The 12,334-nt window shown below is 46.1% G+C and overlaps 1 protein-coding gene across 8 annotated transcripts in view; it reads right to left on the reverse strand.

The window, feature by feature from the left end:
• Window positions 1-12,334, reverse strand: part of SGIP1 (SH3GL interacting endocytic adaptor 1) — a 98,442-nt gene that overhangs the window by 23,061 nt on the left and 63,047 nt on the right. For 4 of the 8 annotated variants that reach the window (XM_039914684.1, XM_029046847.1, XM_029046846.1 and 1 more), the window contains 3 exons: window positions 8,465-8,893; window positions 2,456-2,583; window positions 483-609 (listed from right to left, as the gene is read on the reverse strand). In XM_039914684.1, coding sequence (XP_039770618.1) covers window positions 483-609; window positions 2,456-2,583; window positions 8,465-8,893 — 684 coding nt within the window. Of the gene's footprint in view, window positions 1-482; window positions 610-2,455; window positions 2,584-8,464; window positions 8,921-12,334 lie in introns of all 8 variants that reach the window. The other 4 variants (XM_029046845.1, XM_029046842.1, XM_029046844.1 and 1 more) reach the window with 1 other exon arrangement.

The raw sequence follows: 12,334 nt of genomic DNA on the forward strand, positions 1-12,334 counted from the left end.
CAAAGTTTCAAGGATGACTCTTGCCAGCATGCCACACTGTGAGAATCTAAATAAATAAATACACAAAAACCATATCCCTATACCCCCTTCCCCCATCCCCAGATGAAGAAGATTTGAGGCGAAGAGTGTGGAAAGCGAACAAAACCTAAAATACAGTACCTGGTTTGGAGTGATCTTCTACTTTAGCAAATTGCAATTAATAGTTCTACGGGCTAAGAAACCTTCTGCAAAACACAGGGGTTAGTTAACTTTGTACTTTGGCGGGGACACCCTCGGCTTCCTTTGCTGAGGAGGGACTTTAGAAAAGAATAAGACGCCACCACACAAAGAGACATTCTGTCCCCAGACACAGCCAATTTAGCCCCTGCAAGGTTTTGTGCCGAAAAGCCGATCAAACCGACCCAGAATGAAAGAGAAAAGCTTGGATTTGGGGTGTGTGTGTGTGTAGTTTTGGGTTTTTTTGTTTGTTGTTTTTTTTTTACCAACTGTGGGAGTGGTGGCAGCGCTCAAGGAGTTGGTGGATGATATCGAAGAGGTACTTTCAGCCCGGGCCAGGGGCGCTATCGGCGGAGGGCTCGACGAGTGAATGGGAGGGCTGAAAGGCCGGCACTGTGAGGGGAGAGACAGAGAGTTACACATAAGCAAGCTGTGGTGTCTCCTTCTAGACTGTAAGCTCAATGTGGGCAGGGAATGCTTCTGTTTCTGTGTCTCCCAAGTGCTTAGGATAGTGCTTTGCATACCCAGGAAGTGCTCAATAAATACAACTGATTTATTCAACTTAATTTAACGTTACTTAACTTCTCTGGGCCTCACTTAACTCATCTGTAAAATGGCGATTGAGAGGGTGAGTCCCATGTGGGACAAGGACTGTGTCCAACCTGATTGCTTAGAACAGCGCTTGGCACATAGTAAGCACTTAACAAATACCACAATTATTATTAACTTTGGGTTTCGATCAGCCCTGTAGTATCGACTGAGCACTTACTGTAAGCACAGCGCTGTACTAAGTCCTTGGGACAGTCCAATACAGTTGGCAGACATGATCCCTGTCCTCAAGAAGCTTTCCCAATATAAACTCCTTGTGGATCCGGATTCTGCCTGCCAACTGTACTGTACTTTCCCAAGTGCTCAGTACAGTGCTCTGCACAAAGTTAGCGCTCAGTAGATATCATGGACTGATTGACTGATTGGTTAGTCTTTCAGAGGGTGGTTGACAGCTATTCTAAGTTGGCGGAGTGGGGCAGCCTTCAGAGAATAAATGAGATGGTCAGGCGTTTGTCCCAGGGTTTTCTGACAGGAATCTGACAGAGATCTCAGAGGGGCAGATGGTGGGGGGGGGGGGGGGGGGCTTTACGGGGAAAGCAGCTTCATAGCAGCTGTGGTTAAAAATTTTAATCCCCCAGCCTGTTGGAAGCAGCCGTTTGAACAGGGAAATGTCAGGAACAGGGAGAGGGAGGGGGTGGAGTTATGCCTTGGAATTTGGGGAAGACTATGACAGTTTAGATCCAAGGACAGTGACCTGGTGACTGGGCAGGTGGGGGGAGGGAGGACATTAAATAATAATAATACTAATAATAATGTGATTTGTTAAGTCCTTACTATGTGCCAGGCATAGCACTAAGTCCTGGGGTGTATATAAGCAAATCAAGTTGGATGCAGTCCATGTCCCACATGGGGCTCAAAATCTTAATCCCCATTTTACAAATGGGATAACTGAGGCACAGGGAAGTTAAGTGTCTTGTCCAAGGCCACATAGCACATAAGCAGCAGAGCCGGAATTAGAACCCATGACCCGTGCTCTATCCAATACACCATGCTGCTTCCCATGAGAACGGCTGACTCTGAGGACCATTTATCAACCTGACTGTCATCATCCTCATCCATGGTATTTATTGGGTGCTGACTCTGTGAGAATAATGTAGTAAGTGCTTGGGAGACTACATTACCAGACAGGATCGAAATTTAATTTGGGGCTCAGTAGTGACAAGTAGATAGCGTAGTGGTTCTACAATTCCATTTTCTCCAGCTTTATCCAACCCTTGGGTTAACGATTCTGGCATAAACTCATCCTCAAGACTGTAAGCTCATTGTGGGCAGGATTACTATTCTATTGCACTCTCCCAAGAGCTTAGTACAGTGCTTTGCACACAGTAAGTACTCAATCAATATGACTGTATGACTGAATGAAAGTTTAAATGATCTCACTGCCTGTAACTTGTCGTCTACAATCGATTTCTCTTTTCTCTGCTTCTCTCCTCTCCCCCGCCTCCAAGTGAGACCCCTGTGAGGGACAGAATCCCTGGTGACCATCTGGTTTCCACCTAATGCTTACCATAGTGCTCAGCGCACAGCAAGCATTCCCTGGATCTCAGAACTACCTACGTGAATCGAGTCGCGTCCAACTCCCTCCCCACCTCCCGCCCGTCCCCCTTCCCCCTCAGGACTGACTACCTACCACCTCTCCGACTCCCGGTTTCCCCGGGGGTGGCTTGGGCCGAGACGGAGGTCGAGGCGGGGGCGGCGGCGGGGTGGTGCTGCTGCAGGTGGCCAGAGGTGTGGCGGGCCGGGCGGGCGATGAAGCCCCTGAAACAGAGAATGGAAATCCATTGGCAACTCTTCCGCCCCACTCCCCCGACCCCCCCGGGGCAGTCGGGCCTCCGCTCCCAGGTCCCTGGGTTTCATCGCCCAGCCCCAGGGGCCGCAGCAACGCTCGGCCTGGTTGCACCTTGCCAAAAGTTACTCTAAGTTCCAGTCGGATGCTTGAAGTGGGTGCTCATGGCCTCTGGGTCCAGTTGACACTCAGTAAAAGCTCAGTCCTTTTCGAGGAGAGTCGGCCGGCTCCAGGACATTTTGCCCTTCCTTGCGCTCTTGACATCCACCCACCCTCTTATTAAGACTGAACCCCGTGAGGGACAGGGACTGTATCCAACCCAATTTGCTTGTATCCACCCCAGCGCTCAGGACAGTGCCTGGCACATAGTAAGCCCTTAACAAATATCACAATCATCATTGTTATTGCTGTTCGCTTTCCTTGGGCTTGGCAGGTGGCTATCGCCTAAACCGAAGGACCGGGCCCATTTAGGAGCTTCTAGCGAAAAGCACTGGGAACCAGGAGACCCAACTTTGAATCCCAGCTCTGCCACTGGTGAGTCACTTAACCCCTCTGGGCCTCAGTTTCCTCATCTGTAAAATGGGGATCAGATACTCTTCCTTCTGCTGATGGACTGTATCTGAGTGGATTATCTTGTATCAACCTCAGCGCTTAGAGCGTTCTTTGACATCTAGTAAAATAATGTCAGAAGCAGCTTTGCTCAGTGGATAGAGCATAGGCCTGGGAGTCAGAAGGACCTGGATTTTACTCCTGGCTCGGCCACATGTCTGCTGAATGACTTTGAGCAAGTCACTTCACTTCTCTGGGCCTCAGTCACCTCATCTGTAAAATGGGGGTTTAGAACAGTGCTTGACACATAGTACGTGCTTAACAAATATCATTATTATCACTATTATTATTTTGCTCCCCTGAAAAGTCTACTTGGATTTTCCTTGCAGGGTGCCAAAGCAGTAAGTGTTCTAAACCAGAACCAGAAGAGTTCCATGCCAAGAAGTCCTTCAGAGGTGCCCACATCAGCCCCTTGGATTTTATTTAGGGCACCCACACCGCATGTGTGATTACAGATAAAATAGTTTGGCAAAGGCCTTAACTTCACATTAAGTTTCAAACCTAGGTGTCCCCACTACGGGGACAAAGGGTCAATCACCCCCACAGCTTTTTAAACTGTTCTTCCCGACCCTGGACAAGACCAGAGAGTTTCCAATCAGGGTTAAATAGATCCAAAATGGCAACTTTCTGGCCTGTTTCCTTCTCAGAAGTCTGTGTTCCCTCAGACTCCGTCGTCCCTAAAATCCCTACCTGCTTTTTCACCTGTTCATTCTAAAGGAAAAGCTGGAGCCTAAGGATTCAAGCCAAACCATTTATCATGTTCAAGGAAATTGGATTTTCTCTCCACTCCCTTCCCATTACTTTGCGTTTCAAGGCTCCCCTGTGATTTCTTTGTTTTTGCTGGAAGAAGAAAATACGAACAACAAGCAAATCTGACAGGTGGTCTTTCTCCCCCTATAAATATCTGAGAAATCTGGTTCTGTCATTTTGCATATCCTAACGTTTTCAGATGGTGAAACACCTAATCTTTTGGAATTTCGGGCATCATGATGCAGCATTCTCTGAAGCAATGAGTTAATCAGTGGCCTGTACTGAGTGCTTACTGTGTGCAGAGCACTGCATTAAGCACTTGGGCGAGCACTGTACTCGTCCGCTCAACTGTATATATTTTCGTTACCCTATTTATTTTGTTATTGAATTGTACATCGCCTTGATTCTATTTAGTTGCCATTGTTTTTACGAGATGTTCTTCCCCTTGACGCTGTTTAGTGCCATTGTTCTTGTCTGTCCGTCTCCTCCGATTAGACTGTAAGCCCGTCAAACGGCAGGGACTGTCTCTATCTGTTGCCGACCTGCTCATCCCAAGCGCTTAGTACAGTGCTCTGCACATAGTAAGCGCTCAATAAATACTATTGAATGAATGAATGAATAATACTACAGAGTCTGTAGGTGAATTTCGGGACAGTCAAGCCAGTAGAGTACTCTGCATAAGCTCTCAAGAATTGCAGTTGCTTGACTGATTCTGAATGCATGTTTAACTAACATGCAGGGTCACATCACAGAAAATAGGCTCCCAGATTTTAGGAAGAAAATTCTCCACCGATGCTATAAGGAGCAGTACCAACCTCTCTGTACTCCAGGAAAAGCCACTCTTTACTTGTTGTGGACCAGATGTTGGGGTTTGGCCAGCTTCACTCCTCCCGAATCAAGCTGCGCTGTTCCCTTCCTATACTCTTTTCAGTGGCCTTCCTTAACTTCTTAACAGGAAGCAGTGTGGACTACTGGGTAGAGCCCAGGCCCGGGAGTCAGAAAGACCTGGGTCCTAATCCCGGCTCCACCACATGTCTGCTGTGTGATCTTGGGCAAATCACTTCACTTCTCTGAGCCTCAGTTCCCTCATCTATAAAATGGGATTAAGACTGTGAGCCCTATGGACAAGAACTATGTCCAACTCAATTATCTTGAATCTACCCCAGAACTTAGTACAATGCTTGGCACATAGTAAGTTTAACCAATACCATTATTATTATTATTATTATCTTGATACCCTCTGTCCTTTGCTGACTGTGGGCTGCTATTCTTGGCTAAATTCAAATCCAAAGCTGTCCTTGGGAGTTACTGGTCTTGGGGCTGACATTATTAACGCAGAGACTATGTGAAAAGCAGAAGTCACTGCCCAGAGGTTCTGTGGGGTTTTTGTTTTGCTACCAAAGGGTGGGAAGGGACTTGTGGGGTAGAGACAGAAAGGATGAGTTCATTGGCGTGAAAGTGCTTGGGAACAATATTATTATCCAGACCCCCAGCCTGCTCTGGACAGTACTGCCCTCTACTTGCATCTAGGTAAAAGCTAAGAACACTTAAAAAAAAAAATCATCTCCAGAAGTAGGGGCTCTAAAGCCTTGGTGATGCATTCCAGGATTCAGAAATTGACAGCCACAGCCCAGAGTCAAGTGTGAATGGGCAAAATGGTGAGAAATAATTCTGGAAGCAAAAGGAAACTGCAGCCCAGGGAGAGACAGGGTCTTCCCCAAGCTCCGTGGACACCCCTGACACCCCCACTAGCCCCCAGCCCCACAGGGCACTAATGAGCTCCAGGAGGTGCTTAGACTCTACCTCTGCTCAACCTGTCTTCTCCCACTATCTCCCAAGAGGTGCGCAGGGTTGGGAGAGGCCAAGATGGTGTCTCCAGAAGCCATCTTGTCTGTCTCCAGCCAACTGAGACGTTAGTTGACTTCTCGGCCAGCAACAGAAATGCCGGTGCAGAAGCGCCTTCTGTAGAAGCCAGAAGGAGGTGTAGGGCTGCAAAGTCTAGCAATAAGGGGGGTGGCTGTCTTCTGGGGGGACGTTCTGGCTATGCATCTCTCCAACAGGACCCAAAAACAACTGCCCTGAGACATCACCAATCAGGTCTGTAAGCTCTTCCTCTAGAATGTAAGCTCACTGTGGGCAGGGAATATGTCCATTATATTGTTCTATTGTACTCGCCTATGTGCTTAGTACAGTGATCTGCGCAAAGTAAAGGCTCAAATACGATGAACTGACTGACTCTACACTGTAAGTGTTTAATAAATACAACTGACTGACTCTCCAAAACCTGTCATCCATCCCCAACCCCATCCCTCTTGCTCTCTGCCCCTTGCCCCCAAACCCCTACCCTGTTTTCACCCCTGCACTCATAGTGAAAAGCGGGCACCTGTTCTTGTTGGCAAGCTAGGTCCGAGTGAATCAAAATGCTCACCAAGGCCTTCTCATTGCTTGGGAAATGCATGGAAATCAAGCTGATTTGGATGGCGTGTCTTCTTCACCCAGCTTTAAAACACGGCGTTGTGCCTGCTGTTTTGATACCATCCCATCCCCACAACACATATAGGGAATGTGTCTGTTTGTTTTTATGTTGTACTCTCCCAAGCACTTAGTACAGTGCTTTGCACATAGTAGGTGCTCAATAAATCAAATTATATGAATGAATACCAGATAGCCATTTCTGCATTTCTCCCACATACTCCATCAATAAAAGACTAAAAGCATATAAACTGAGACCTAATTAAGGGGATGATAGATGCAAAGTTTTAGTAATTCAAGTTTTTCTTCTGACCCAGTTCAACATTCCACTGGGAAATTCAATTTCCCGACATCAGCAGTGGGTGGTTTTTCTTTTCCCATTTCAATGAGAAAGGATCAATATTCTTAAAGCGAAAGTCTTCAGAGAGGTCAAAATAAACCTATTAGTGTGAAACTGAGACACATTCCCCCACTAGCAGAGGAAACCCAGCAGATGACACGTTCTTAATCCGTCCTACACCTCTGACCCAGCACTCCGGTTTGAAGTGTCTTTCCAGAAGTTTGGGAACCTCCAGGACAGCACTGAATGCCTTCAGTTCTCCATCAGCATGGCCAATTCCATCTCTGAAGCGGAGTTTGCTAGCCTAGACAAAATGCTACCGGACAGTAAAGGGAGCGGAAATCGAGACTGACGCGACGGAATGTCTGGTTTGGTGTTTTTTTCTCCTAGGATTTTGTATTCTTTTTTTGGCCTTAGCAAATCACCATAAGCGCCCTCTTCAGCAGAAACCACAGAAATCAGTGCCCAGCAGTTCTGAACAGAACATGCCTGGACAGGATTCTGGAACAATTCCCCCACCCCCTCCACACACACAAACACACATACCCACCCACCCCCAGACACATGCACAGCTCCCACGGCGTGAATGGTCAGGGTGTTGGGTCGGGAGGCCGGGGGAAAGGGCAGCAGCCAAGCTCAAGCAGTGATGTAATGGATCGGCAGGGGAAGAAGAGGAGGGGACATCTCCAGAAATAAACCCAGCCACTTCTCCGGCCAACGGTACAGGTTTCAGAGTGGCCTACTGGGTAGAATACGGGCCTGGGAGTCAGAAGCACCTGGGTTCTAATCCTGGTGCCTCCACGAATCTGCTGCATGACCCTGGGCAAATCACTTTACTTCTCTGTGTCTCGGTTTCCTCATCTGGAAAATGGGGATGAAGACTGTGAGCCCCATGAGGGACAGGGATTGTGTCCAACCCAATTACCATGTATCTACCCCAGGGCTTAGTACAGTGCCTGGCACATAGTAAGCGCTTAACAAATACCACAAGTATTATTATTATTATTTCCCCATCTTCTGCCAAGAGTGAGAGCCTCCTGTCTTTGTTTTCCAAGGGGATTTTCCATCCATTCCCACATCCCAATGGAATCCATTCTGATGTTGAAGCGCCCACGGGCACCTCTCTCAAGATAGCTCAGCTTGGACGGAACATAACAATCATAATAATAATTGTGATTCTGAGTTTGACCCACCATGCCCCAATCTCCCCCCAGAAAGGCAGCCCCGGGGCCACGTCCACATCGTTAAGGAGCAAAGCGGCATGGCCTAGTGGCTAGAGCCTGGGCCTGGGAGTCAGAAGAAACTGGGATCTGGTCTTGGCTCTGCCACTTGTACAAGTCACGTCACTCCTCTGGGCCTCAGTTCCCTCATCTGTAATCTCTGTGGGACATGGACCGTGTCCAACCTGATGAGCTTGTATCTACCCCAGTGCTTAGAACAGTGCCGGGCACTTACTGGGCACTTAACAAATAGCATCATTATCATCCAAAAAACCCGGAAAAACAAGCAATTGGGCTTGGACCCGAGGGGCACTGGATGAAAGGGAAAAAGCATCTGGAGCCACAGGGACAAGCGAACGAGGGGAATGAGCGACGCTCAGAAGCCAACGAACAGCGGGCTGAAAGGTGGCGGGTGGCACAGCAGCAGCAGCAGCACAGAGGACACTCAAGCCACGGACGTACCACTGGTACCGCCCACGCCACCTCCAGAACTCGGTCCAGGGGACGACACCACAGTTCTATAAGTCGGCGGAGGAGGCGGGGGAGGCGTAGCCCTCTGGCCCACCACCCCGGTCTCCTTGGGAGAGGCGGAGGTTTCCAAGTTCTCATCCCTCACGAGGGCCTGCTCAGAAACTTTCTTCTGGACCTCTTCTAGATCGAGCGGCGATGGGACGGCGCGAGGGGCTCCGGCCGCAGGGGGCTGGGGGGATGCCGCCTTTTCCCTGGAAGCTGGGGTGGTGTGTTCCGGGGATGTGTCAGAAAAATGGACCCACTTCTCTTCCGTGTTCACGGCAACGGCCTTGGGGGATAACACTGGCCCGAAAATGCTGTCCAAGTCACTGATTGATGGTAGTTTTTCACCTTTGACCTCTGGGGCTAGCGGGTCACTTCCTGTGGTCAGAGGAGGGGGATTTTTAACTTTGACAAAAAAGAAAAATGAGTTGAGAGCCGAGAATGTGTCACACCTTACCCTGCAACAGGGCAGAGGAAGGATCAGCTTTATCCCAACTGTCTTGGTTTGGAAAAATTCTTTCTTGGAAGGAATGACCGTGGAATGTTACTCCAACACCCGAAGGCGGCCCCTAAGACTTCTCTGAGGCAAATCATTTTCTCTGAATGTTGCTTACCTTTGCAGTTACTGACCCCAAGAGGCCTTCCCCAATTAAGCTTGCTGTGGGCAGGGAATGTGCTGTTTATTGTTATATTGTACTCTCCATAGTGCTTAATACAGTGCTTTGCACATAGTAAGCACCTAATAAATAAGGTTGAATGAATGAATGAATAAGCCCTCTTTCTCCGACTCCCTCGCCTTTTGGTGTCATCTATGCTCTTGGGGCTCTACCCTTTGGGCTCTGTCAGCCTCAAAGCACTTAGGTACATATCTGTAATTTATTCATTTATATCAATATATGCCTCCTCTCTAGACTGCACATCAAAATGAGAAGCTCCCCTCAAACCCAACTAGCAAGCTTTCCCCCAAATCAAAGTGCAAAGTGGGGCTGAATGGTCAAAGATTGATGGCAAGTATATTGCTAAAACCTGTTAATTCTCTTTAACAGCTCCATGAAAATAGGGGGTTAAGTGAAAGAATGCTAAATAAAGTCTAGTTTCCCACAGAAAATAATGTAGAGCACATTAATACACTCCCAAAGCAAAAAACAATGTATGTTAAAAACCAGTGATCAAAAGCACAACATTCATATTAATACAAGACCAAATGGCAATGAATTTTTTCCAAGGAACGAAAGATTTCGTGTTGGATGTTATCTGTGAGTATAATTATAAATCCTTAATTTTCAAAGTATTACTGTTTTTCAACTTGTGCTAACTGACTGTTCTACTAGTCTGTAAGCTCGCTGTGGACAGGGAATGTGTCTGTTTATCGTTGTACCATTCTCCTCCAAGTGCTTAGTACAGTGCTCTGCACACAGTAAGCTCTCATTAAATACAATTGAATGAAATGAAGACCTGCCAAAATCAATGCTAAATAGATCTGCCGCTGTCTAATGCTAAATGGAAAAGGACTTGAATCACTCCTCTCCAAGTAGATCAAAATAACAGTCAAAATACTTCAGTGGTGGAAGAGGAGAAAAAGGAGGTGCTTAAGCCAGAGTAAACACTGCAGTGCCACCTTAGAATAAGAGAGAGAGTCTGTAAATCACCCTGCTATTAATATTTCTGAACAACAAGATTGTGACAGAGTGCTTAGAACAGAGCATTATCCTTGCAGGTGGTTGCACTTTTCATTCATTTATTGATTCGTTCATTCACTCAATCGTATTTATTAAGTGCTTACCATGTGCAAAGCACCATACTAAGCACTTAAGGCCCACCACAAATGCCCTCACCCCTCTTCTGCCCCACCTTCTCCCCTCCCTCTCTACCCCCTTCCATCCTCCCACTCCTCCACCACCACCCCAACCATCCCCTCCTCACCTCTGAAAAACTGGCCCAAAATATCAATCAAACATAAACGGTAAGGAAAGTAGGCATTAGGCTAAGTGGGAAAATGTCTTCAGATATGATACAATAACCGTATCAAATGTTACGCTGCAATTTTCCACATTCTTAGAGTGGTAAGTGGCCAAATTCAGTTATTTAGAAAACTATATCTAAATTGCTAATGTATCTCCTAAAATATACATATCCCAAAACTGTGAATCGCAAATATTTTTTCAAGCATTTCTATTTTTGGACAACATTTAAGTAATACTCTCGTTGAAAATATACCAGCTTCATATCCTTAGTATATATTTTGGTGAGTAAATTATGTAGAAGTCATTTTAGTTTTTTTTGAAAGAAACACCCATGATCTAAATAGTCAAAGACCTTTCCGAGGACAACGGTGGCTGATCTTCCCTACACTGGCATCCTAACAATCTAGAAACTTATTCATTACAACTCCTACCTGAAGCTGCCAGAAAAGAAAATCCAGACTCTTCTGTACTGCATTCTGATCGCTCTCACTTTAACCCAACATTGAAATAAAACTGGACACTCCTGAAATCTCATCTCTTTCAGGAGGCCTTCCCTGGTGAATTTTCTCTCACCCCAGCTCAAATCTTCCCTATTATTACCTCAGCATCTTGGCCCTCCAACCATCTGTATACTGTTTTATTAATGTCTGTCTCCCCACCTTGACCGTAAGCTCATTGTGGACAGGAAATGTGTCTGTTATATTACTATATTGTACTCTCCCAAGCTCTTAGTACAACGTTCTGCACAAAGTAAGCTCTCAGTAAATACAGTTGACTGACTGACTCTACTATCTAAACTCTTCTTCATCTACAGATCCAGCTTTCCATTGCCTTCTTCCTCTTACATGTAGGCTACTTTGTGTCTGTCTCTTCTGCTAAATGATAAATTTTTTGAGGAAAAGGACAATGCCTTTTAACTTTAAGGTACTCTCCCACTGGCTCAGACCTAGTTTAAAGAAACGTGGTCTAGTGGATAGAACACGGACCTTAAAGTCAGAAAGAACTGGGTTCTAATCCCAGCTCCGCTGCTCATCTGCTCTGTGACCTTGGGGAAATCACTTAACTTCATTGTGACTCATTTACCTCATCTGTAAAATGGGGATTAGGACCTTAACCCCTTTGGAACAGGCACTGTGTCCTACTTGATTATCTTGCATCTACCCCAGAGCTTAGAATAGTGCCTGACACATAATAAGCGATTAACAAACACCATAAAAGCAAAAAACAAAACGGTGCATTGCATAGTAGATACTCAATAAATAAACCCAATGGATCGAGAGTGCCATCTTCTGAGCATTAATACACCTCTCAGCACCACTTTGCCACAAGAGACTGTGCTATATATTCACTCTGACAGAGTATAAAATAAATCTGTGCCTTGGAACAAAACAAAACAGTGAGAACAAAAGTTCTTAGTGCCAGCCTTGGACTATCAATCTTTAATCAGCAGCCTGTTGGAACAGTGTCTGGCATCGATTCATTATTACATGGTTCTGAAGAATAAATATGTGCACACAGTGTAAATAAAATGCATAAAGGAATTGTGTTCTCTCTACCCTGCTGTCAAACCCTTCTGGCTTGCTCTTACTTGCTCTTTCATTCATCCTTCCTCCCATTCCCACAGAACATATATATAGGTATCTGTATATATCTGTAATTTATTTACTGTATTATTGTAATTTATCTATTTATCTTAAGGTCTGTCTCCCCCTCTAAACCGTGAGCTCGCTGTAGGCAGGAATGTGTCTGTTTGTTGTTATAGTGTACTCTCCCAAGTGCTTAGCACAGTGTTTTGCACACAGTAGGTGCTCAATAAATACGACTGAAGAAAAGAATGAATGAAAATCCCTGGCCT

Source organism: Ornithorhynchus anatinus, chromosome 18 (assembly GCF_004115215.2).
Source record: "Ornithorhynchus anatinus isolate Pmale09 chromosome 18, mOrnAna1.pri.v4, whole genome shotgun sequence".
NCBI classification, from domain to species: domain Eukaryota; kingdom Metazoa; phylum Chordata; class Mammalia; order Monotremata; family Ornithorhynchidae; genus Ornithorhynchus; species Ornithorhynchus anatinus.